The sequence below is a fragment of the Phaseolus vulgaris genome, chromosome 10 (genome assembly GCF_000499845.2).
Source record: "Phaseolus vulgaris cultivar G19833 chromosome 10, P. vulgaris v2.0, whole genome shotgun sequence".
Taxonomy (NCBI): Eukaryota; Viridiplantae; Streptophyta; class Magnoliopsida; order Fabales; family Fabaceae; genus Phaseolus; species Phaseolus vulgaris.
In genome coordinates, this window is record NC_023750.2 from 9104212 (window position 1) to 9132095 (window position 27884).

The 27884-nt window shown below is 41.6% G+C and overlaps 2 protein-coding genes across 2 annotated transcripts; both read right to left on the bottom strand.

The window, feature by feature from the left end:
• Positions 1–14793: 14793 nt before the first annotated feature.
• On the bottom strand, positions 14794–17730 carry LOC137819438 (putative receptor protein kinase ZmPK1). The gene is made up of 2 exons (XM_068623293.1): positions 16668–17730; positions 14794–16458 (listed from the first exon to the last, which is right to left on the bottom strand). The coding sequence occupies exons 1-2, from the start codon at positions 17605–17607 to the stop codon at positions 14978–14980; spliced, it is 2421 nt and encodes an 806-aa protein (XP_068479394.1). The 5' UTR covers positions 17608–17730; the 3' UTR covers positions 14794–14977.
• A 3254-nt stretch (positions 17731–20984) lies between these two features.
• Positions 20985–22915, bottom strand: LOC137818559 (protein WHAT'S THIS FACTOR 1 homolog, chloroplastic). Its single transcript, XM_068622058.1, has one exon. The coding sequence runs from the start codon at positions 22715–22717 to the stop codon at positions 21167–21169; it is 1551 nt and encodes a 516-aa protein (XP_068478159.1). The 5' UTR covers positions 22718–22915; the 3' UTR covers positions 20985–21166.
• Positions 22916–27884: the final 4969 nt, after the last annotated feature.

Sequence of the window (27884 nt, forward strand, 5' to 3'; positions counted from 1 at the left end):
AGTTTTCCTATGTGGTATCCTATTTTGTAAAAAACACGCGGTAAGCAGAGATTCACCCCACAGATTATCAGGAGCATTAGAACTAATAAGCATGGCATTCCTCATTTCTTTAAGAGTCGTATTTTTCCTTTCAGCTACTCCCTTAGACTCAGGTGAATACCGGTGAAGACTTCAATTTTTGAAACATCCAAAAATGGTTTCGCAAAAATGGTTTGCGTTGCGGAAATAGTGTTTGACGTTTCTGGAGCACCGTTGTTGGTTTTGTCCGTCTTATCAGCCATAAGTCCTTACGGTTGTAGTAATTGAGGCTTTAAAACGAACAAAATTGATTTCCCAAGGCATGGTTAATCACTGTCTGTAAGGAATTATTCGCGGTGTATTGCGCAAGTCCCCAAGGATACAACAGGAACTTCCCGGAAATTTCCGAGGATCAGAACTAGCAAGTTACTCTTAAAAGAGTAATAATCTAATAAACCCATAAATATTATAATAAAGTAAAATATTAAAATATGACAAAGAAAGAGAAAAAGGAGAAAATGTAATAGGAAGAAGAAAGGTTCCACGGTGGTGGGTGAAGAAGATGAAGAAGGTGAGTGATAGAGATGCTTCAATGAAGAGAATGGAACGCTCTTTATATAGAGGAAGAGGAGTAATGACCCCAAAACCGCCACAGCCTCAATCCCGTCCCTGGTGGCACTACCCCCCCCCCTCCAACGGCCCAACATCTAGTGAAGAACGATTGAGTCTTCGAAGGTTCGAGTCTTGTGCACGGAGCACCTGCCTTTGCAACGATAGTGAGTATAGAAGAGGATCCCACATACGAGGGTTTTCGCAAATCGCACAACAACGGAACCCTAAGAATCAGTCTCCGTTGCGCTCTTGTTTCCGATATCTCCTCCAACAGAAGCACTGAAAAACCTAGGGTTTATGCGCGTGTTCTGTTTTTCTGTTTTGCACACTCTGTTTTTTGTTTTTATTTTGCTATATCAAATTTTGTTTTACAACACCAACTTGGTGCCTTTGAACTCCTAATGCCAATTCGGATTGGTGAGCATTGGTGACACCTTTTGGATTCCAAATCGGGTGTTAGTTCCATGTGATTGGTGAGCCACAAAATATCATCAATTAAGTCATTTTGATGGTTCAGATCAAATTTTCATAAAAAATGGTAAAGGCTTAAGAATATTTCGTGTTGATTCTTCATCATATATATTACTTATTGCTTCAAACATCACTTTTAAGCTTAACAATATGATACATGTTTCATCTATTACTAAAAGCTTCTTAAATGTTAGTCACTTTTTGTCAAATATAATTATTTTCCTTGAGTTTGATCCTCGTATATGTTTTGTTAATTTAAGGGGTTCATTCTTTAAGGAATTGTTGGTGTTGATAACTTTATTCAATTTACAATCTAATGGACATAATTTTACTTATGTTGAACAAAGTGTGTTCAAGCTTTGAAGAATCCAAACCCTTTGAAGGATGATGAAAGGCTGGTTGTGCTTATTGTTGCTGAGCTATCCTTCTAGATAGGATCTGGGTAGATTTAATATGTAATCCACTCTTGATTGAATCCAAAGCATAGGCATTCTCAATCTTTTTAAAAGAAAAGTGTTTCTCAAACTAAGTGAAAAACAACCTGTTGTTTTGTCGAAACAACCGATTGTTTTATACTTAGATGTTTTTAGAAAAGGTTGAAAACTGTTTTTCAAATGGTTGAGCTGTCAAAACCAAAACAACCGATTGATTCGTGGAAACAACCGATTGTTTGTTTTAGTACCATAACAGAAAACTGTTTTGTGCTTTGACTGAGCATTAAATGTTTTTCTAACTGTTTACGCTCCAGTCTTTAATGCTTTGACCAATCTTTAAAAGCAATGAATAGTTTGTTAAGATTTGATAACAAACGACAGCTTTGATTATATACAGAAAAACAGATTTGATTTTTTCATTGATTTTGCTTAAGAGAAAAAGTTGAGATTGCTTAGAGATTGAGATTGATCAAAGAGTGTGAGCTAGGATTTTCTGCTTGTATTCATTTCAGATTTGTTTTGTGACAAGTGTAATCCTTGTATCTGTTGAAAGAAACTTTCTGTGTGTTGCTAAGAAGTGATGTGTGTTCTTGAGGGGATCAAGATCAGCATTCTTAGTGTTGGTGTGTTTGACCAAGAGAAGTGTGTGTCTTGAGGGGATCAAGGTCACTTCTTTGGTTGTGTTGTAAGTGATCAAGGTTTGATTGCTTAGTAGAATTCCTCAGTGGTTTCTGAGAAGACTGGATGTAGCTCTGGGTTTAGAGTGAACCAGTATAAATCTCTTTGTGCTTTTTCTCTATCCCTTAACTCTTTAAATTCAGTTTTTATATTTGAAAACTAGTATAAACAATCGATTAATCAAGACATTCTTAAAGTAATTTCATTTAAGACTTAAAAGTTTTCGAAAACCCTCTTTAAACCATTCACCCCCCCCCCCCCTCTAGTTTAAAGCCATACATTCTTACAACTTACACTTAGACTATTTTATAATAACTTTCTTTCTTGGATTGTAATTATGAATAAATCTACTGTTTTAAATAGTAATAATCTAATTGGGTTTATTTGGTCCTTAACTACTTTTACTAATAATCTTGTAATTTTAGTTTAGTCACAGTAGACGGTCTAATATTTCTCATAATAGATGGTCTATCTAGATAGTCTAATGGTTACATGGAGTAGATGGTCCAACAACTCCTATGCAAAGACTTAACTAAAAGAAGCACTTTAACAACATCAAACTTAATGAAGACAATGGTGTAGAAAGAATCTGATGTGAATGTTTTAGACTAGACTGTCTAATAGAATCATCTACTACACTGGTGCACGAGTTTGATAGGAGTTTCTATTCATGTGAGTGGGCTTGATCAAACAAAGTGCAAGTTCCTTCTCTGACTCAAAAACTGGAAATGAAATCTGAGTGAAAGAATTGGAGAATAAAATCTATAATATCTCTAAAATAGGTTAGGAAGCAAATCGACTGAAAAAAATAATAAACAGAATTGTGACAGAACAGGGTACAAAATTCAAAAATTCTAGAAAGTTTAAAACTGAGAATTTGTGAACAATATCTAAACCACAATAGCACTTGAGAGTCAGCCTACATTTTTTTATTGTTTTTCATCATCTACTTTACTTTTTCTACTAAACATCCTTAAATTCTCTTTAATCTTTACAGTTATTACTAACTTTTATTACTTGTAAATGAATTGTGAACACTGTTTGACTGGATTTATATTGGAGTCGTTGGAAAATAACTTAGTGCTAACTGATTCTATCTATACTATCATCTATTTAGCGTTAAACGGTTGATCACAATGTGAGATGATTTATACTAAATTTGTTTTTAATTTGATTGTGAAACGACGTCGATAAAAATCTCAGACTTGAATCCGTATTCCATATCTTTGTCTTTTTTTATCATCCTTTAGTGGTTCAATCATTGTTTAGGATTTACCATTTAGCAATGCAAGCTTCTAACATGCTAGATTAAGCCATTGAAATAGTAATGTGTGGAATCTTAAAAAAGTAAGAAAATATAATTGTTATTTTTTATGGGAATAGCTTTTTGGTTTAGAAAACTTATTACAAATATGCACATGGAACTAATAGGGAGCACACATATGACAATGATGTTTATATTTAGCAAATAACCAAAATTTTCATAATAAAGCAAAATCAAGTTCTATTTTAAAAGAAATTTAGAAAGATGGAGAAGTACAACTTGTCTATTATGAAACATAACATAAAAAAACACACATTCTAACAATGAATCTACCCAAAATTAGATGGGAGTTTCCTAGAAAAAGATATGGAACATGCAGCTTAAATGTTAAGAATGAGTGTTAGTGATGTGAGTTTATTTTAGGATTGTTCAATTTTTTGGTGTGACACTTTACTTAGATTGAGATTTTAGGAATTTAAGAGTGAAGACCTTAGGAAAATCTCCACTGGACATTAACTTAACCAAGTGCTTAAGTAGATGTGAAGATTCATTACTAGTTTTGTTCTTAAGAAGACCAGCTGGAAGAACTTGAGATGCTCTGGTCTTTATCCATTTCTCCCTCTGGTGAGGTCTTCACTTGAATGTTGAGATGACCTTTCATAGTGTGCATCCTTGGTCAACTTTTTGTTGTCTTGGTTTGTATCAGTTACACAATTGATCCATGTATAAAAAATATCCATTATGTTTCTCTTGATTTTTAGGTGCTAAAGAGTAAAATAATATTTTTCTAAGAATTTTTTTAGACTATAAAGAATTAAATCATATTATTTGATTTTGTTCTCGTCGGTTGACTTGTTTGCCGGTTGACTTTAAAGACTAGCTTTGGCCCGCCTATCTCCGCCTGAGAATCGAACGTCCTTGGTTGAAGAATCTCTCACATGCAAAGACAAAGGGCGCTTTGACGCCCGTTTGCACTCCGAAGCTCAAGTCAGTACTAGGGCAAAGAAACAGAAAGTGTATAAAGTAGTTTCAGTCTTAGAAACAGTGTACCTTGTTAGGGTTCTTAGTGCCCTTTATATAGGTTGAAACTAGGGTTTACCTCTGCTCTGTTACCCGTGTCTAGGGTTCCTTGGAGAATGTCCCTGCGCCGTTATTACACAATCTTAGCATAATCTGACACATAGGACTTCCCTTTACTGGGTACAACGACTAACAGAATGGCCGCCAAGATACCAACTCATGCACCAATGTTGCGGGGTCATCTGTTCTATGGGTGCCCTAAGTATTCATGTGCCATGCATGCAAGCTACCCTTGAAACCCTAACCCTAATGGGCCTTAGCGCCTCCAAGGGTTCTTTACTTGTGTCGCGCCCGGACGCGCCATACACTCCACATGCATGGATCCCTCGTGACTTAGGCTTTCCTATATCTGAGTGTTTCATCTGATAACTGATATGATTTCTGGGGCCCACCTTACGTGACCCATCTTTACTATCTGACATTGATGTCCGATGTTTGAGGTCTTCTCCGGAGTCGATGACCGAGGACTAGTCGGCACACAAGGCCCCCAGTTTCGAGCTGTAACTTGTTTCAGCGAAGAGACTAAGTGATCGCCCACGGCGACCTACGTGGCTCGTGGTGATAAGACGTGAACAGTGCACTGAAGTGACATCTCACCATACTTTTTTATCAGCGTACACGTGGAAAAATCAACGGTTAGGGCTCGTTTCCGCTTGCGCTTCTTCGTATACGTTTAAACCCTTCACCCCTTACGCTCCCTTCACTGTTTCATTACTTTACTTAAGCATTTCTCTCCCTCGAAAACGCTTTCGCTTCCTCTTCGATAACTTATACCTTCAAACCCTACCTGATCAAAAGTATGATTTTTACTCCACGATTACTCTTGCTTTATGTTTTCGATGCTCTTAACATGTCATAACTCTTCTAGGACTGTTTATGTTTTCTGCATTTTACGCTTTCTCTGTTCTTCGTTTCGAGTCTCTATTTCTCTGGTTTTCCTTAGCCATTCCATCTTCTTCTTCTAAACCCTCGCTTTTCTTCCTTTCTTTTCTCTCTTTTTAGCTTTCTTATCGAGATGGCCAGAACAAAAACCACACTGAACCCTCCACCTTCTGTCAATTACAAAATCCTCTACCACTAGGCACTTGAGGACCTTCTGGCCGAGACTTCCCAAATGAAAACCTTCGAAGACATCGAGACGTATAGATAGGGTGAATCTCACGATATGTTCCATGTCTTCGGGAAGGCACTCGACATGTATCTAAAGGCTCTTCCTTGTCGGGAAGGTGTTCCTGTGTGTGTGGACAATCATGCGGATCCTGAAGAACCTTTCTTCTTCATGTACACCACCATCTTCAAGCGGCTCAGACTCCGCCTTCCCTTCTCGGGTTTCGAGCGTGCTCTTCTTACAGAGGTCAACGTGGCCCCTTCCCAGCTGCATCCCAATAGTTGGGCCTTTTTGCAGGCCTTCACGATCCTCTGCGACCATCTTGGCCATCCAGCCTCTGTGGATGTTTTCCTCTACTTCTTTGAGGCTAAGAACCCCGGGAAGAAGCTGTGGATGAGCTTCAATGGGGTGGTAGTGAGAGTCCTCCTGACTCTCTTTCAAAAATCTTACAAGGGCTTTAAGAAAAAGTTCTTGAAGAAAAAGTTCTTGAAGAAAAAGTTCTTGAAGATATGTTGCAGCATCCATGACCCCACCTTACTGGATAGGTTCCCACTTTACTGGGTGGAGAAACCGGGAGTCAAGAAACCGAGGAGCCTCGACGACTTGGCCCCACCTGATTGTGTGGTGTGCCAGCTCCTTTCGAGCTTGGGAGTGGTGTTCGACACTACCGAGCTGATCAAGCTCGAATTCAGTGCCAAGGCCCTCAAAGGCTACAGTGTTACCTTTACCATTTTTGCTTTGTATTTGTTGCTAGTTGCATGTTGTGTGGATTTAGTTTCTTATGCTCGTGTGTTTCTTGTGCAGATACGGTTCTCAATGCAGAGAAAAGGAGGAAACTGGTTGAGTTGACCTCCAAACGCAAGGCCGCTCTTGTCGATGCGGGTGCCTCTACCCCTGCGGGCACTCCTCCTCCTGCCACCTCCACCCCAATCTCTCCCGAACCAACCCCCATCGACTAGAGGCATAAAGGGGTAGTGGAGGCCACTGCCTGCGAAGACGAGGGTACCTACACAAGCCTCGTCTTCAAGAGGAAGAAGGCAGCTGATATCGCGGCTTCATCCCACTCAGCTTCAGATGGCCACGCCTCGTCCTTCAAGGACCATCCTCCCAGCGCTTCCTCTCCTCGTGAACTTATGGCGCTCGAAGGCGGAGGGGAGAGCGCCCCCAAGGGTGATCACGCCATGCCCTCTGCCGTTGATCTACCAACCTTCCTCCTGCAAGCCCTCAAGTGCTTCCAAAACCGGGAAGTAGTGGAGAGCTTAGGTGAGGACCCCCTACAAGACTGTGCAGCTCAAGGCATTGGGGAGTTCCTCATCGCATCCAGCTTCTCCATGAGTAAGGCATGAGACTTGCAGGCTGAGATGGCGAAGCTGAGGGAGGAATCATCTCTTCAAACCAAGACCTTCTCCAAGCGCGAAACTGCTTTGTATCAGGAGTTGGCGAGCCTTCGACAATCCGAGAAGGAAACCAAGAGGCTTCTCTTCGAGAAGTCTCAGGAGGCCCTCCAATCCAAATCGAAGATTCTACCTCTCCGCAACGAAGTGATCGAGTTGAAGGAAAAGGTCGAGGAGGCGCAGGCCAAGATGGCCAAACTGGAGGAAAGGGCCACTCAACGAGAGGTCCAACTTGGCCAACTCGAGGGGCAGTTAGCCCAAAAGGTCGAACTCTTCAAGCAAACCGAAGAAGAGCTCACCAACGACGTCGTTGATGCTTATGGTGTTGGGTTTGAAGATGCCATGGCTTAGTTTTCCTGCATGCATCCTGAGATGGATCTCTCCCCATTCGAGGTGACGAAGCGGGTCATTGACGGGCAACTAGTGTCCAAAGAGTAGCCTCTTTTTTCATTGTAATTTGACTATTTGATGAACACTTGACTTAACTGCTTGATTTCGATAACTTGTATATATTTATCTTATGAAATATGTCTTTCTTTAATCTACCATCTTGTCTTGGTCGTTATCAACCGTTTCTTGTACTGACTTTGCTAACAACGCCTTCGACGCATACTCGTACCTTAGGTAGCACACTTCTTCCCACTTGCTTTACCTTCTTACGATCTTAAGGTATCGGTGATATGCGTGCAACTCTTGGCTGGTCTTTCGCTGTACGAAAATAGGGAAAACCCTCACTTGCTGCTTCCGATCTTCGTCTTGCAAGATAAGGGAAAGCTCTTCCCGGCGATTCCACCATTGCCTTTAAGGACAAAGGAGATGTATTACTAGTGATACTGGTGAACCATGCTGTCCTCTACCTTGACTTACAAACAAGGGAGAGGCTTGCTTTCTGACCTCGACCTTGCTCCATGAGGGCAAAAGAGGATTTAACTATTGAACCATACTGTTCAACCTTGGCGTTCTTACTCAAGAGGGAGGCGTTCTCTGCGAACCATCCTATCCCAATCTTGAGATTTCTAACCTAAGTGAACGGTTCGTAACTGACCTCGTCCTCGCCTGTAGGGCAAGGGAGGATTTAAATGGCGAACCATATTCTTCTCGACCTTGGCGTTTCCACGCAAGAAGGAGGCTCACTAGGAACCATACTATTCCCAGTCTTGGTGTTTCTAACCCAAGGGAGAGGATCATTAACTGACATCGTCCTCGCCATATAGGGCAAGGGAGGATTTAACTGGGGGAACCATACTCTTCTCGACCTTAGCATTTCCACGCAAGAGGGAGGCTCACTAGGAACCATATTATTCCCAGTCTTGGTGTTTCTAACCCAAGGGAGAGGTTCATTAACTGACCTCGTCCTCAGCGTATAGGGCAAGGGAGGATTTAACTGGGGGAACCATATTCTTCTCGACCTTGGCGTTTCCACGCAAGAGAGAGGATCACTAGGAACCATATTATTCCAAGTCTTGGTGTTTCTAACCCAAGGGAGAGGTTCATTAACTGCACTGTACAAAATGCTTGCAAATATATCTCTTTCACTAAATAACTAAAATCTTATTGGGTGACCTCGATAAAAGACTCTTATAAGGGAAAAAGAGTGTCCCCTAAAACTAAGTACAATGCGATAACTTAAATAAAACTTAAGGTTGGTCGCGTTCCACGTACAAAGGATTGTTCCACCTTCTAAAGTCTCGAGCCTGTATGCTCCATTCCCAAGGGCCTCTGTCACACGGAAGGGACCAGTCCACTTGGGAAACTTGTCTTCTAGCTGGTATGGGTGGGCCTTCCGCATCCCCAGGTCGGCGACCTGAAACTACCGAGGTCTCAACTTGGAGTTGTACTTGTACTTCACCCTACTCTTCAACGCTTCAGCCTTAATTCTTGCTTCCTCCCTTACTTCGTCCAGTAGATCCAGGTTCACCTTTCTTTCTTCATTGGACTCTTCAACCACGAAGTTCTGGAAACGTGGCAAGTTCTTCTGGATCTCTACAGGAATCATTGCGTTCGAACCATACACCAAGCTAAAGGGTGTTTCCTTGGTCGTGGAATGGGGAGTAGTGTGGTAAGCCCACACAATTCTATGAACTTCTTTTGTCCAGGTCCCTTTGGCTTTATCTAGCCTTCTCTTCAAACCTCTGAGCAGAACTCGGTTGGCAGACTTGACCTGCCCGTTCGTCTGGGGGTGTTCGACCGATGCGAACACCTGCTTTATTCTCAGCTCCATACATAGTTTACCCAATTGTTGGCTCGCAAACTGGGTGTCATTATCAGACACCAACCATTTTGGGATTCCAAAGCGGCACACTATGTTTTTCCACACAAAGTGCTGGATCTTATGGGTTGTGATCTGTGCCACTGGCTCTGCCTCTATCCACTTTGTGAAGTATTCTATGGCAACCACGAGGTACTTCATCTATCGTACTGCTAAAGGGAAAGGCCCCAAAATGTCGATCCCCCAAGTATGAAATGATCATGGGCTATAGATCGACCTAAGCTCTTCTAGACGCGCCTTGTGCCAGTCAGCGTGTTGTTGGCACTACTTGCACCGTTGTGCATATCCCGTGAAATCTCCCCTCATGGATGGCCAATAATATCCTGCACGAATGGCCTTTGATGAGAGAGATCGGCCGCCAATGTGGCTTCCGCATATCCCTTCATGAAGTTTTGTCATAATGCGCGTGCATTGCTCACCACTTACACACACCAGGATAGGGTGAGTGAACCCATGCCTGAACAATTTTTCATCGATTAAGGTGTACTTGCTCGAATTTTTGTTGATTTTTCTAGCCTCCGTAGGCTCTAGCGGGAGTATCCCATCAGCCAAGTAGTGTTGGTAGGGTGTCATCCAGGTTTCTCCTGCTTCAACTAGGTAAACCTGCAACGAATTCTCCCCAGCAACTGGGTACGCGCTTATTCTGGGCGTTTTTAACGTCTCCTGAGTCAATGACCAATGACTCATCTTCACCCCTTCCGAGGTGCTGATCTACTAGACTTCTGCCGTATTATCTGTGGCAGTTCGAGGTGTCCTCAGAGTCTCCTGGATGACTATCCTCTGTCTGTCCCCCTTGCCTGAACTGGCGAGCTTTGCTAGCAAGTCAGCTCGGGCATTCTGTTCTCTGGGCACGTGGACTAACTCGAACACTTCGAACGTCTCCCTCAGAATCTGGACGTACTCCAGATATGCGGTCATCTGATGGTCTTTAGCCTGGTATTCTCCCATGACCTGTCTTGTGACTAACAAGGAGTCACTCTTTGCCAGCAAACCTTTCACATCCATCTCTTTGGCCAACAGCATTCCAGCGATTAAGGCCTCATACTTTGCCTGGTTGTTACTAGCTTTGAAAGCGAACCGCAGGGCCTGCTCAATCAGCAGCCCATTTGGCCCTTCCAAGATGACGCCAGCCCCACTACCTTATTGGTTGAAGGAACCGTCTACAAAGAGCACCCATTTGAAACCTGCTCCTTCCTAGTGTGTGGCTCCCGATGAGAGCTCTACCACGAAGTCAACATAAACATGGCCTTTAATAGGGCCTCTGGGCTCATATTGCACGTCAAACTCATATAGCTCTACTGCCCAACGCACCATCCTTCCTGCAACATTCGGCTTCTGTAAGACCTTGCGAATGGGAAGGTTTGTCATCACTATTATGGCAAAGCTTTGGAAGTAGTGGTGAAGTCTTTGTGCTGAGAACACTACTGCTAGGGTTGCTTTCTCTATGGCCTGGTATCTAACATATGGCCCCTGCAATACTTTGCTGACAAAGTAGATTGGCTTCTGCACCTGGTCCTGCTTTTGCACCAGGACCAAACTGATCGTCTTTTCTATAACTGTGAAGTACAAACGAAGTGGAGTACTCAGCTGTGGCTTGCACAACACTAGTGGATTGGCCAGGTACTCCTTCAGTTTTAGGAATGCCTCTTCACACTCTCTGATCCATACGAACCTGTTATTCCTCTTCAGGCATTGGAAATAAGGATTCCCCTTATCTCCCCCTGCCGATACGAATTTGGACAGAGCGACCATGCGCCCTGTCAACTGTTGCACCTCCTTTATTGAGATCGGGCTCCTCATTGCTATGATCGCAGCGCACTTCTCAGGATTCACCTCTATCCCACTTTAGTGAGTAGGAAACCCAAGAACTTGCCAGCTTCTACCCCGAACACACACTTCTCAGGGTTCAGCTTCAATCTGTACTTAGCTATTGTGGTGAATAGCTCTTATAGATCTGCTACATGTTGCTCCCTCTGCTGGGAGGTGACCACCATGTCATCCACATATGCTTGGACATTCCTCCCTATCATGGGCGCTAGTACTATGTCCATCAGCCTTTGGTAAGTTGCACCCACATTCTTAAGCCCAAAGGGCATCACCTTATAACAATAACAAGACAGCTTTGTCATGAACGTTGTCTTGCACTCGTCCCTGGGGTGCATCCTGATCTGGTTATAACCAAAAAAGGCATCCAGGAAGCTGAGTAGTCTGCAACCAGACGCACTGTTCACCAAAGCGTCAATATTGGGCAGCGGGTAGGAGTCCTTCGGACAGGCCTTGTTGAGGTTTGTGAAGTCAATGCACATTCTCCATTTCCCGCTAGCCTTTTTCACTAGCACCACGTTTGCCAGCCACTCAAGGTACTGAATCTCCCTGATGTGGCCAGCCCTGAGTAGCTTCTTTGTCTCTTCTCTGACGACCTGACGCCTCCCGTCATTGAACCTTCGTCTTCTTTTGCGGGCAAGTCGTACCTGGGGGTCCATGGTGAGACGATGACACAAGAAGTCAGAATCTATGTCAGGCATATCTGAGGCAGACCATGCAAAAGCATCAAGGTGTCGAGCTATGACTTTGGTGATCTGGTCCTGTGTCTCTTGGCCTAGGGATTTGCTAAGTTTGAACTTCCCACCGATCTCCCTCTCTAACACGTCTTCGGCGGGTTCGGTCCGTCTCTCCCGGGCTATCTTTGCGCAGGTGACCCCTTCTTCCCTCGGAAGCTGAGTGGTAACAACGAACACTCCTTTCTTCGTCTTGAGGCTATTCTCGTAGCACTTCTTAGCCTCCTTCTGATCAGACTTGATGGTGATCACCGTACCCTCGAGGGAAGGCAGCTTCATCTTCATGTGCCTCGTAGAGGCCATCGATCCAATCATGTTCAAAGTAGGTCTTCCCAAAAGTATATTGTAGGCTGATGGAGCGTTAACGACGAGGTACCTGATGTTTGTAGTGCATGAAGTTGTGCCATCTGTGAAGGTCGTCCTCAACTCTATGTGTCCACGCACCTCCACCTGGTCCCCAACGAAACCATGCAAGAAACCGGTATAAGGCCTCAACTGGTCTAGAGACAACTATAACTTGTTGAGGGTCGACCAGAACATCACATCGGTCGAACTCCCCTGGTCCACGAGGACGCGGTGCACCTTCATTCCTGTTGTCACTATCGAAATCACCACCGGGTCATTGTCATGTGGAACGACGTCCTGGCGGTCGGCCTTGGTGAAGATGAGGTCGACATCGGGAGTCAGATCTATCTCCTGTACCTCTACTACCATCACCTCTCGTGCGTACTTCTTTCGCTGGGAGGCGGTGCATCCTCCTACTGAGAACCCTCCAGAGATGGTGTTGATCTCACCATGAATGGGCACCTCGTGCCCCTGATCTACTCTTGTGGCTGCTAACGCCTGATCCCCCTGCGGCTCTAGGAGGTAGTCCTTCAAGAAGTCGCTTTTCACTAGCTCGTCCAATTGGTATCCCAGTGACAAGCAGTTGCGTATGGGGTGGTCATATGCTTGGTGGAATTTGCACCAAGCATTCTTGTTGGGCTCCATCTTTTTGTCGGTCTTTGGGGGCATCTTCAGTCTTGCCGCTATGTTAGGAATAACGATCAGCTCCTTGAGCTCTACAAGAAAATTGTGCTTGGGGGGTGGGTCTCCCCGTGTGTGTGCTCTAATCTGGGGCTTCTCGTAAGGTCGTTACTTTCCTGAGCTTTTCTTCTCTATTGTCGCTTCATGCACCCTCATGGGTTGAGGTCGACCTGTTGCTCAAGGTCGGACAGGACCGACGCTGTCGCGTTTCTCTGTGACTCGATCTTCCACGGCAATGTGCACCATAGCTCGACGCCTGATCCCGCAGAACGTCTTCGGGTAATATCTAAGCAGCGATTCACTGAAGGGCCCTGGTAGCATTCCTTTGGTGAAGGCGTGCACCGTCATGGCCTCATCCGTGGGTTTTAGCCTCACCACCTGGACTCCAAACCTGTTCAAGAACTCTTTCAAGGACTCTCCCTGGTACTGTTTTATGTCAAAGACATCGTCAGAGATTCGAGGGGGAGCCCTATTGATAAGGTACTGCTCTCTGAACAGCCTTGCAAATTGGTCAAAGGTAGTAATGTGTCCGTCAAGGAGATTGACGAACCATTCCTACGCTCGCCTGCCAATGTGCTCATCAACAACTTGCAGTACACAGTATCAGATCCTTCTGTAAGCATCATCTGGGTGTGGAATGTTGTGAGGTGAGCCTTTGGGTCCTCTACACCCGTGAAGGTGACTTTCGGGCCCAAAGACGTGGTTGGTAACACAATATCCATAATCTCCTGAGAGAACGGCATCGGGCGTGCCCTAAATGGTATGGATGGGGCACGCTCATCCACCGCGCGCTCCCCTGCATGTTGCAAACTCCTGTGCAGTTCCTCATTGGTTATGCGCAACTCTTCGTTGTCTGCCTGTGACGCAGCTATGTCAACCCTAGACGCTGCTACCGCCTCCTGGAGGGCGCGCATAGTCTCCATGAGTTGTTGCATGGTGACGTTGTCCCCTCCCGGGGGCGTAGCAGATCCTTGCCTCGTAGTCCTCATATTGTTGGTAAACTCTTAACAAGATTGCGAGTGGGACCTTGTTTTATCGAGCCCCACGGTGGGCGTCAAATGTTCTCGTCGGTTGACTTGCTTGCCGGTTGACTTGAACGGCTAGCTTTGGCCCGCCTATCTCCGTCTGAGAATCAAACTTCCTTGGTTGAAGAATCTCTCACCTGCAAAGACAAAGGGCGCCTAGATGACCGTTTGCACTTCGACGCTCAAGTCAATACTAGGGCAAAGAAACAGTAAGTGTATAAAGTAGTTTCAGTCTTAGAAAAGGTGTACCTTGCTAGGGTTCTTAGTGCCCTTTATATAGGTTGAAACTAAGGTTTACCTTAGTTCTGTTACCCATGTCTAGGGTTCCTTGGAGAATGTCCATGCGCCGCTATTACACAATCTTAGCATAATCTGGCACATAGGACTTCCCTTTACTAGGGTGCAACGACTAATAGAATGGCCGCCAAGGTACCAACTCATGTCTCAATGTTGCGGGGCCATCTGTTCTACGGGTGCCCTAAGTATTCACGTGCCATGCATGCAGGCTACCCTTGGAAACCTTAACCCTAATGGGCCTTAGCGCCTCCAAGGGTTTTTTACTTGTGTCGCGCCGGGATGCGTCATACACCCCACATGCATGGATTCCTCATGACTTAGGTTTTCCTATATCTGAGTGTTTCATCTGATAACTGATATGATTTCTGGGGCCCATCTTTACTATCTGATACCGATGTCCGATGTCTGAGGTCTTCTCCGGAGTCGATGGACTGATCGGTACATATTTGATTTTTAAGAATTTGTTATTTTAATTAGCTTTTGATTTTGTGTACTTTTTTTCACCTCATCAAAGTTTAAAGTATAAATTTACATTTCACAATTGAATAAAAGAAACGTCTTCTGAAAAATATATCCTCTATTTTTTTCAGCCATTTGTATATATTTTATATAACCAACAGAAATATATAACAACTGCATTGAACTGCAGAACAGATTGAAGAAGAACCACAAGCACATGCAATTTATGACAAACAAAACAAAAACAAAGGAAGTGACAACCGTAAGACCCTTCTTTGTTCAAACTATCTTGAATCATGGTCATGATTTTGGAGCCTCTCAGCAACTTGGCTCATGTTGGGTCTCACGTTTTTCTCTTCCTCTACACATTCCAGAGCCACCGTTGCCAATATCTCCATTTCATTCATGTCATAGTTTGATCCCAAAGCAGGGTCAACGATCTCATCCACCCAAGATGGTCCCACTTCTGATCCTTTCCTCTTTTTCTCCCTCACCCATGTCACCAATCTCTCATTATGACCTGACTCTGATTCTAACTCTGTGAATTGGACACCTGTTGTTGGGCTCCTTCCAGTGATCATCTCCAAGAGAACAATGCCATAGCTGTACACATCAACCTTGGAAGTGATTGGCAAGTTGAAAACCCATTCAGGTGCCATGTAACCTCTTGTTCCTCTTATCCTTGAGAAGCTTGAATTCTTAAGATTGTTCCGGTTAAGTAGCTTAGACAACCCAAAATCCCCTACTTTAGGTTTATAATCAGAGTCAAGAAGTATGTTTTGAGGCTTGATGTCACAATGCAAAATCCACTCCAAGCATTCTTCATGCAAGTAGGCCAGACCTCTTGCTGTTCCCACAGCAATGTTATACCTTTTTCTCCAGTCAAGTGCATTTGAAGCTGATGAAAGGTTGTGAGCCAATGAACCATTTTCCATGTACTCATAAACCAACAACCTATGCTTTCCCTCTGCACAATACCCCAACATGCCAATCAAATTCATGTGGTTAAGCCTTCCAATGATACTTACCTCAGCCAGAAACTCGCTTTCTCCTTGGTTTGCTACTTCATGCAGACGCTTTATTGCCACCACTAGATTATCTGTCAAGACACCCTTATACACTGTTCCACCACCACCCCTTCCAATCTCATCTCTGAAACCTTTGGTGGCTTGTTTCAGTTCAGAGTAACTGAATTTTCTGAACCCCGTTTCCACGGCAACAACATAGCCTTCTTTATCAGTATTTTTCCTGAACAAGAAACACCACACCACAAAGATGCACACAACCTCAATTCCACCTAAGGCAACCGCAAACCACAACATGAACTTCACCAACTCATTTCCTTTTTCTTTGGTATATGGTCTCGCTAGAACTTCCTCTACTGCACTACTCCCCCCACATACCATGCCATTGCCATTACGTACAATTGCTATGTCATCAAAGTCACGGGGTAGTCTCAGGAAGAATGCTCCGTCGAAATCCGCTGAACGATGCCCATTTAGTAACTGCCACTTGAGGTAGCAGTGACTACCTAGCCCATCTTGCTTCGGAAAGTTGAACTGAAACCCTTTGCATTCGCACAACCTTAAACACTCATCCACACATTGTTGGTACGTGTGATTCGAATAGAGACCATAGTCGTATCCGTAAAAGTCCGTTTGAGGCAAGGTCAAGAAGTTAGACTCTTGCGGTGTGTTGCCGCACCCTGACTGGAAATTTGGTTCGCAACCTTGAGACCAGTCTTGAGTATTATTCCATCTGTGACCTGATCGCATAAACAAAAATCATCAATGAACACGCGAACCTGACCAAAACAGAAGCAGACAAGTGCTGCATTGGAAATCCATATATACAAGCACTTGGTAAGTCTCTCTCTATGCAATATTCTAGCATACGGTACCAAACATGTTTTAATATTTTTGCTTGGCATCGTACTAAAACTAGTAACAGGTACAATATTTGTGCTTGAAATACCTGGAAGGCAGGAACACTTTCTTCCAATTGTGGGGTCATTGGTGCAATAGCTGTTGGGTCCACAAATGCCATGAATAAAACAAGGTTGTTGCCGAAACAGCCCTGACACCACCCACTTCTCTTCTCCATCTATCATGGTGTACACCCTCACATTACCGTCATGATCCAGGGTCAATCTCCGCTGAAGCACCGTCCCGTAATCGATCGTTCTGAAAGTGAAGTTGTCGGAAGAAAGCACGGCACCCAAATCATCAAGCAAAGCAACCCTGCTATCATTGAAAGTAGATCTGCCGTTGCCATTACCGAAGTTGTTGCTCTGAAGCCAAGCGTAAGGCCAGAAAACGCTGGAAACTCGAGGGCCCTGGTAGATGAGGCGTAGAACATTCTCGAAGTCGAAGAAGAGCTTGTAGAAACCGGAGGAGTGGTTGCTCCCGCTTCTGGAGGAAACCAGGTTGGTGCTCCCTCTCAGAGGCTGATTTGGAAGAAGCGTGTCGGTTGGGAAATCGAAGCTCTGCCACAAAACAGTGTTGTTGGAGGAATCTTCGAGGAGTACGAGGTTGCCGGAGTCGTGCAAACGTAAGTGGACTTGTTTGGATGTGGTGGCGGTGGCGGTGGACCAGACTTGGAACTGGGCGGCGTCGGTGAGAACGAGGTTGCCGGATTTGAGAAGGGAGAGGGTGGAGCGTTTTCCGTTAAAGGGGTGGTCCCGGTTGGCGATCCAAACGAGGGTGTTGGGTGAGTTGGTGTACCATATTGCGAAGCAGAAAGCGTTGTGTCCGACGGCGTAAAAGCCTGCTGTGAATGTTGGTTTGGGTGATGACACTATCACGTCTTCATTCAACTTCTCTACGGAGAGAGAGAAGGAAGATGAAGCATGCAACTTATGGAACAATATCAGAGAAATCAGAACACCCAAACACAATGTTGTTGAAGATGCCATTAGTGGATTTTCTCATGCTATGGTATGGTCTATTATGGGTGTAATTTGTGAGTATTTAAAGTGAAAAAGGAAGAAGCATTCCAACACGAAGTGAGTAGGTGAATAGTTTAGGCTGAACATGATGGAATTCTGAATGATTAAACTGTACAAGATAGTACTGTTGAAGATATTATAGAAAGATTGAGAAATTGAACATTAGAATTGTCTTACTTTAATTGAAAATGAGAAAACGAGAGGAACCTGCAAAGAAGACTTAGCAACTCATTCATGTATTAGTCAACGTCGATGTTTAAAGTCATATGGTTCGAACAGAGAAAAAAAATCCTTAGTAATAGCACCAACCAACCACACACTTGTTCTTATTAAAGGATGTTGGTTTTCATTAATCACATGATTGTAGACCAATCCAATGTTCATGAAAACTGTCTTTAACAACTTTTATCAATTTTCTTTGTTCTTTCTTCTTTCCTTTTCGCAAGTAACATTCTTTCCAAGGCACCCAAATGACCTTAACCGATATACATCATCATTTTTTAAGGGACATCATCCTAGTATCTCCTAGTATACAATATACTGTTACTTTGTTGTGAGACATAATTTTGTATACTTTTCTGTTGCTTTGACTACTCAATCTGTAAGGACCCCCACCCCAAGTCTTCTGTAAAAACACCCAAAGAAAATCAGTTTAATATACTAAGTAAAATAGATTTATGAAGTTTCTGCGAAAATTCATTTAAAAATAATTTTTGCTTGCTTTGTGAAAATAAATTACTTTGATTTTAATGTTTCAACTCCATAATCCTCACACCCAAAGTATGTGATTATTCTATGTGCATGTCCACAACATCACTTAGTCCATCTGTTTTTAAAATTTTTATTTTAATCTAACAAACAAGAATTCACATTTCCTATTTAAAAGTTTTAAATTAGGCTGTATGCAGCAGCAAGTGATTAATTTCCTCATCATAATTGATCAATGGTTTCGTGTCAACTACAACTATATAATCATGCTTTCTGAGATAAATGTGAAATACTATTATATTGGTAGAAACATATTAAAGGGGAAAACATATTAAGCAATAGTGTCTATTTCAATGAGACTATGGTTCCCTCGAGGATATACTCACCTGCAGAAACTTATTTCCTTATTACAAAAACCAAATGACTGAGGAGATTGACTATGGATTCACAACATAGTTCTGCACCAACTCCTCTATCTTCCAATTCTGCAGGGGTCAAGTTCTCTACTGATAGCTGAAGCCTCAAATTCAGATATAATATTTTAAGTATTTATTTTCATCAACCTTGCAAATAAATCCAACTTCTGGTTCAGGGTTGAAATTTTTACAAGTCCAAGCTCTGAGATTTTTAGACCAATTACAATTACAAGAATCTTTCCGACTTGTTGCTGAAATTAAAGAACGGATTCAGGAAGAGCAGTTAATGAATAAATGGTGTTAAATATGCCTGGTGGAAAGCTGAAACTGCCATGTTCAGGGATCACTGATTCAGGTATTTTGAACAAAAGTATGCTTAAGTATTCAGGAGGGACCTTTAACTAAGGCCAAGAAATGCATTTTAGTTACTATAAAATAATTTTCTAATCTGCAGAACTCACAATTAAAATTCAATCTTCTTTACAAATCATCAGTAAAAGGATCATCGAACAAGTTGAATACTGCAAGCGTGGTGTAAAGCACTCATCACAAATCAGCCAGTACAAAATCAAATTTGATGCCAGATGTTTTCTAGTATGAAAACTCCAAGCTTGAAAGCTCTTGTGGAGATCACCATTGTTCTCTGGAAGGCCATCAGGGAATACAGAAACAAGGACCTCTTCATCATTCTGTCTCAAGTCTTTAACTTGTTGAATTGTCTTTCCTTGTCCATCTCCAGTATTTGAGCATCTTCACCAAAATCTGGTGGCAAACTGTCATTGTCTTCATCACTCCAGTCATCGTCGTCATCATTAACATCATCAAATCCTTTCTCACTCATTAAATTATCAACTTCTTCTCACCACTCTTCTTCCTCTTGATCACTTTCATCTTTTCTGATGATTAGAATGAAGGTTGGGAATGGGGGAACGGGGTGACTGTGGCTATGAGTCTATGACTGTGACTGAGTAAGTTGAAACCTCAAACTCATTGCACTAAGATTTGATTGAGATGAAAATGAAGCAGAGTGTTTGTGTGTAAGTGAAAGCACCAATAAAACCCAGAACACAACATTCTTACAACCTTCAGAACTCAAAATGGATTAAAAGGTTTGACCGGATAGATTACACCGTGAAAACGGTGAAGCCCACCAGTTTATACGGGTTACTGATCAATTGAGTGCCAATGGTGCAGTAGTTCCTTCTTCCTTTCCTGCATTCCACTTGAGAAGCCCAATGATTTTGTATCATTTTAAATATCAGGGAACCATGTCTAGAATCAGTTTTGCACTTCAGATTCTGATATTCTCTATTTGAAAATTTCAACCCATACTTGGTTATAGCATCAGTCAAGAGCTTTCTGCACTCAACCTCTGAAGTGCCATTTATAATTATCTACTCATATCTCCACTCAGAAGTTTACAAGAAAGACCAATTGAAATTGCAGTCTCTTGCTTATCACCAGTAAGAACCCAGACCTTGATTCCTGCTTGCCAAATGGACTCAATGGCTTCTGGTACGCCCTCCTGCAGCTTGTCCTCAATTCTAGTTGCTCCAAGAAGCTTTACGTTGCACTCTATAGGAGCCACCATTTGACGTAATTTTTCAGCTCGATCAGAACTTATTAACCGAATATAAACCACCCAAAACATAAAAGGCTGCACTAGTATATACAATGTAAATACAAAAGCCCAACAACATCTTGAATAGTAAAACACATACTTTCTCACCAAATGTGTGTTGCTATTTACCTGAGTTATTCACCATTGACATCAATAACAACGTATGTCTGTATGCTTGAAGTTATGCTTACTTTAATCTGTTAAAAGTATTGTTTTTGTTTCCGATATATAATACCACTCAAAAGTTTGTGAACACACTATAATTAATTAAAGAACAGCCACATCTTTAATTATAAGCCAATGGAGTTAATAGTGAGAGATGTGGTTTCATGAACTGCTTTGATTCTAGCCTTCGTTTTTTGTAATGCATTTCAAGATATTTTGTGTTTCTCCAGTGTCAAATTTTGTTACAATTACACGCATCTTTCCTGGTGTTAAATATGCCTGGTGGAAAGTGGGAAATATTATGTTTAGGGATCAATGATTCAGGTATTTTGACAAAATATTCTTAAGTATACATGGAGGGACTTTTCATAACTAAGGCCAAGAAATGCATTATAGTTACTACAAAATAATCAGCTAATCTGCAAAGCTCGCAATTGAAATTCAACCTTCTATACTGATCACCTTTAAAAGGAGGATCAAACAAGTCTAAATAAATAAAGTTGAATACAAGAAGCGTAGTGTAAAGCACCCATCACAAATCAGCAAGAACAAATCAAATTTGAAGCCAGATGCTTTCTTGTATGAAAAACTCCAAGCTTGAAAGCTCTTGAGGAGATCACCATTGTTCTCTGGGACGGCCGTCAGAGAATACAGGAAGAAGGACCTCTTCATCATTCTGTCTCGAGTATTTAACTTGTTTATTTGTCTTTCCTTGTCCAATCTCCAATATTTCAGCTTCGTCATCAAAATCTGGTGGCAAACTGTCATCGTCGTCATCACTCCAGCCATCATCACCATCCTCAAATTCTTCGTCACTGACCAAATTATCAACTTCTTCTGACCATGCTTCTTCCCCTTGATCACTTTCATCTTCTCTGCCATCACCTTCTCTCAAGCTATCTTCAAGCGTCCTGCGAGCAGGTCCCTTGGGGAATCGCGGAACATTAACCAGGACACGAAACTTTTCCTTTACAAGCAACAATCGGTCCTTGTCCACCAACTGAGAGTCCCGGTAAGCTTCCCTGAGAAACACAGAATCCCTGTCTCCTTTCAGAGAGACATAAAACATATCAGGATGCCTTATCAACATCCCCCTCAGCTGCTGAGAGAATCTGAACTCCTCGCGAAAGTGTGTGAAGTGATCAACAAGCGTCCGCTTCTCAAGTGTGAGACTCAGAATCTCATGAACAACTGCACAAGCATGTTTTTCCTTCTCCCTTGTCCCTGGCCTCAGTCCTGTGAAATCAGAGTAAGGCGACATATAAGGCAAGTCTCTGAATTGCATGATCTTCCTCATCTCACCCTTGGAAAGATTAAGACCCTTAGGAAGCTTCACCCTGTGGAACTTGAGAGGTCTGTCTATGATCAAATTCTGCTCCTCCATTTCCCTGATACGATTATCCTCAGCCGATAGCTCAGCCGCTGAAACTGCAAGCTCAGGGTCCCAATGAGTTAGTTCCAAGGCAGGGCCACGCTCAGTGGCAACCACTTTGAAGTACTGAGGGTACCTATGACAAATGGTGTCCCGAAATCCTTGCGGGAGACCAAAATCAGTCCTGAGATGTGCAATTTTCTCCAACAAAATCCGCTTTTCCAGAGACATCATCAACAACTTCCTGAGCTTGACAATCACCAACTCTTCCATCTCATTCCTAATCTTCAATTCCTCAAAATAGAGTCTCTCAGCTTCAGGGGTCATTTTGAACTTAAGAGAGTAAACCCCTTCTTCCATAATCTGAAACACAGCTGGGAATTTCTTCAATATGGCAATAAGTTTCCTCCTTTTATCAAGACCCAAATCTCTTTTGAACTTGCCAAGCTGCTTAAGCGACATAACCCTATCTGGTTGAGCCACCAGAATACTCCTCACCCTCAGAACGAATTTCAGCTTCTTGTCCCTCTGAATCACGTTGTCAAACGGAAGCTCTTTCCTTCTCTTCACCGCCGCTGTTATTATGGGCCTCATCGCATCAAATTTCGATCTCCCATGCGGCAATTGTGATGGGACCCAACTCAAATTTCTTCCCCAAAAATGGGACTTTTGGAGGGTGCAATTGAGTTTGACGGAAAGATTGGGTTTTGCATGGAAAGGAAGTGCGTTTGAGATGAAGAAAGGTAAAGGGGTGGACGATGAAGGTGGAGAGAGTATGAGTGAAGGCTCCATCATCTATTCTATCACTCAACACAACACCGAAAACAGCAGCAACAACACCAAAAGCAGCAGCAACAACACCAAAAATAGCAGCAACAACTAGGAACAGAAAAAATGCAGAAATGATGAGAAGAAGAGGAAAAGATGAGACTCACTGAGTGTGTGATGATAAACCCCGTGCGGAAACAATATCTTAGGGTTCTTCTGCTCTATCTATTTGCAAATATCAATTCATTATTTATTATATCACAAAAACTTAATTAATAAAATTACATTAATTCATTTTGAGAACAGATTGAGAGTGTGATAATAAAATTTAATTTTGAAAATAATATCAATGTGAAACTTGTTAGTACTCTATATTTGATTTCTTAAAAACAAACCTATGTTTTTCTTTAAAAGAGATGTTAAAGTCTTTTGAATTAATTTTTCAAGATATAAATATTTTTAAACAAATGGAGTGAAATATATAAAAATAAAAATAAGGAATGGTAAATTTTTTATCTAATAAATTATAAAATCAGAAGGAAAAAGTTACCGAGACCTCCTCACATATGAAGTACTAAAATGTTTAAAGTTGACCTTGATATCGTAATGACGAGCTTAATAAAGAATTAGAAATAAAATTATGCATAATATCATAATATTAACTACGAAAATTGTACTAGCTCACAGGAAAAAAACTCAATTTATTCTTATTCTGAAAAAAAAAACACTCAATTTATTCTTATTCTTATAAATAAAATGACGAACATCATATGAAAATATATATTTACACCTTTTACAAATACTCCAATTGAAAATGAATATCAAGAACTAAACATATATAAGACATATAAAGAATATCCACAGACAAAACATATCAAAGATATCGACCACCAAACATATATAAAACATGTAAGAGGAGATAGATGAATCTTACTTACATTGTATAATCATTGATTAAAAACTTAATCAAAATTCACTCTTTTTGATAAACATATATTTATATATATATATATATAAATAATAAAGAGTGAACTTTTGTACAATACTAAAAGAGATGAATCTTACTTACATTGTATAATCATTGATTAAAAACTTAATCAAAAATTACTCTTTGATAAACATATATCTATATATATAAACAAATAATAAGGAGTGAGATTCCTAGCAAGCACGTTAATCTTAATTAAACCTTACCAAGCAGGTTTAGCAGTGGGCTTGGATTAACCATCTAAATAGGGTCAGGCTCATTAGAACGCTATAAATAAGAAGGAACCCCTACGGTGAAAAGGATGTCACTTTGAACTTTGGATATAATCACTAAGAATAACCTCACCTAACTGGAGTGTTAGAGCCTCTTAGCAGGCACCTTGCCTACTCGGGCTTCTCGAAAGTTCATATAAGGAAAAGAGCAGGTGGAGTGAGGACGGACAAAAAGATAAGGCCTAAAGGGTTTGTAGGGAATATTCGGTCCTAGATACTCTTGTAAGAACATTTTAGCGCTCACCATGGGACCAAAAGAAAACCTACCGAAGAAACCGCATGGTGTTCACAAGAAGCATGACGGGAAACGAGCGACGAGACAACGAAGAGCTGCCAATAGACCCAATGGCCCTGATATTGGAGATGAAGAAGGAGTTCGAGAACATGAAACGGAAGAACACAGAAGAAATAGAGACTTTGAAGAAAATCAATTTATGAGGAAGAAATTGGAGTTAGGACATACTCCAACTGTTCACGAAACACATGGACGATCACGGTTAGTTCGGTAACCAAACCCATATGGAGGAAAATGGTTCACGCCTGAACCAAGCTGCCTACGTTGGTTCCAGAGGAATGGGCGACATGTTGTCCTGGAAGCATCCCTTCGCCGAGGCAATCATGGCAGTGTCCTTACTAGCAGGGTGGAAAGGTCCGGTGATTGACAAGTACGACGAAAAATTCGATCCAGACGAACACATAGATACCTATGTGACTCAAATAAGCCTCTACACAATTGATGATGTCTTGTGGTGTAGGATTTTCCCCACCTTCTTGAAGGGAACGACATTGAGCTGGTTCACGCGACTGCCACCACTCTCGATTGATTGTTTCGACACCCTAATGGCCAAATTATCGGCCCAATTCACCACAAGCAAACCTCATCACCTCACCTCTCTAGCTCTGGTCAATATTAGGCAAGAAAGGGCTAGACCCTTCGGTCATTCATGGATCAATTTAGGAGGGTGGCCCTCAATATTTGCAATCTGAGCTCAGAAGTGGTGTTGCATCATCTGGTAACCTCCCTAAAGTTGGGTCCATTTTCAAATAATCTTTGCAAAAAACTGGCGGCAAGTATGGATGAACTAAGATAGAGGGCTGCTAAGTTCATGCAATTTGAGAAAATACGGGAATTTAAGACGAAACTAACGGACGTCACTGAAAACCGCAAGACAGAAAAGGAAGCGTATGGGGGAGTGCAGCCGCCCAGACGATTAAAGGAATACTTGAAGCCTCTCAGGTTCTCACATTATACTCCACTGACCACAGGAGGGCAAAAATATTGGAAGAAGCCATGAATGTTGATATTATACCACCGTATAAGCGGACACCGACACCCCCTAAAGTCGATCAAAACCCTCATGTCGATATCATAGGAACTTCGGTCACACCACAGAAGAATGTGTGGCTCTAAAGGACAAAATTGAAGAGCTTATCCAGGCTGGCAATTTAAAGCAATTCGTCAACAAGCCAAGAGACGAAGGATGCACTCGCCAAAATGCAGTACTAAAGCCACGAAGACGAAGAGAATCTCGCCCGAGAACGAGAACTCCCAACCAATGAGCCAGTAGGGAAAGGGAGCAGGGTGCCCCCTCTAAAGGGGTAATCAACACGATTGCTAGCGGCTTTGCCGGAGGGGGAACAACATACTCATCCAGAAAGCGCCACATGCGCAACTTGCACTCAGTCAACTTCATAGGACGAAAGTGGACCATGTTGCCCATTACCTTTACTAACCAAGATTTTGAGGGGATTGACCCAGACCAAGATGACCCCATGATAATAATGGTTGATGTGGCGAAATACGTAGTCAAGAAAACCTTGGTCGATCAGGGAAGTTCAATTGACGTCCTCTTCTGGAAAACCTTCAAGAAGTTGGGGCTATCCTCGAGGGAAATAATTCCTTTCAACGAGCAGATCGTCAGCTTCTCGAGCGACCGAGTTGACACAAAGGGATATGTCGACCTCTATACGAAATTTGGAGAAGATGAAAAACACAAAACAATTAAGGTCAGGTACCTCATAGTTTATATGGATACTTCATATAACTTGTTGCTAGGAAGACCCTCTCTGAACCGGTTAGGGGCCATCGTGTCGACCCCGCATCTCACAACGAAGTTCCTTGCCGAGGATGGAAGAGTGACAAGGGTGAGGGTGCACCAACAAACGGCCCGAGAGTACTACACGGCCAGTTTAAAGGTCCCTCCGCGATATAAGCTGAAGAAGAGGGAAGTGAATATGATAACTGGAACTACGACCTGGACCCGGGACCAAACGATGAGTCGCGAGTGGAGCCGAGAGACGAAACTCTACCGTGGCAACTGGGGGAGTTCGGGCAAAATACCAAGATCGATGCAAATTTGGAAGAGGTGGACAAGTAGAGGATAACACAGGTCTTGACGCGAAATAATGATCTTTTCACGTGGACAGCTGCGGATATGCCGGGAATCGACCCAGACGTGATGTCTCATAGGCTATCCGTTTGCCGAGAGGCGATGCCGATATCCCAGAAGAGGAGAGGGTTAGGAGACGAAAGAAGACTCGTCCCGGAGAAGGAGGTATGCAAATTGTTAGAAGTTGGGTTATCCGAGAAATACAATACACTACGTGGCTGGAAAATGTAGTGTTGGTAAGAAAAAACAATGGTCAATGGCGCATGTGCACAAATTATAAGGATCTAAACAAGGCATGCCCGAAAGACACGTACCCGCTTCCAAGCATCGACAGGCTGGTTGACTATGCAGCTAGACACAATATCATGAGCTTTTTTTTATGCATATTCGGGTTACAAGCAAATCCCGATGTATGAGGCCGATAAACCGAAGACGGCCTTCACAACTGACAAAGGAAACTTCTATTACGAAGTCATGCCTTTTGGCTTGAAAAACGCAGGGGCCACTTACCAAAGGTTAATGGACCGGATATTATGGGACCAGATAGGATGTAACCTGGAAGTATACATGGACGATATGATAGTCAAATCGCCCACACTGGAACAACACGCATTAGACCTAGCAGAAATTTTTGGACAACTCTGAGAGTTTGATATGAGGCTAAACTTGTCAAAAGCGTCTTTGGAGTTCAAGGAGGAAAAATCCTCGGCTTCATGCTCACAAGTCGAGGAATAGAGGCGAATCCTTATAAGTGTAAGGCTTTGGAGCAAATGAGAAGCATCCGTGTAAACAGGTATTATTATGAAATTCTAACCACTACACTAGACAAATTTTTTAATATTATTATGATTTTTATTATACTTATTATTATTATTAATATTAATAATATGAATAATATGAATAGTATGAATAGTATTAATAATATTATTAATATGAATATAATATTAATAATATGAATATAATTTATAATATTAACAATATGAATATAATTTATATTATTATTATTATTTATATTATTATTTATATTATTATTATTATTATTATTATTATTTATATTATTATTATTATTATAATTTATATTATTATTATTATTATAATTTTTATAATTATCATTATTATTAATATAATTATTATAATTATTATTATTATTAATATAATTTTTATAATTATTATTATTATTAATATAATTTTTATAATAATTATTATTATTAATATAATTTTTATAATAATTATTATTATTAATATAATTTTTATAATTATTATTATTATTAATATAATAATAATTATTATTATTATTAATATAATTTTTATTATTATTATTATTATTACTAGCGGGAACACAGGCACTCACGTGCCTGTGTATCTGCATTTTTCATTTTTACTATTTATATATTCATATAATTTTAATAAATATTAAATTATATGAGAAAATATGTAAATTATCTAAATGCACCATTGATAATAGTTTTATTAAGATTTTATGTTAATTTTTTTATATTTTCATTTTATTGTTTTTGAATATTAAATTTTGATTTAACTTGGGT

Excerpts from the sequence above, each read along its gene's own strand:
- LOC137819438 (XM_068623293.1), bottom strand. The coding sequence starts at position 17,607 with ATGGCATCTTCAACAACATTGTGTTTGGGTGTTCTGATTTCTCTGATA. Across the intron at positions 16,459-16,667 it reads AAAGTGTTCCTGCCTTCCAG|GTCACAGATGGAATAATACT; the intron begins GTATTTCAAGCA and ends TTATGCGATCAG.
- LOC137818559 (XM_068622058.1), bottom strand. The coding sequence starts at position 22,717 with ATGATGGAGCCTTCACTCATACTCTCTCCACCTTCATCGTCCACCCCT.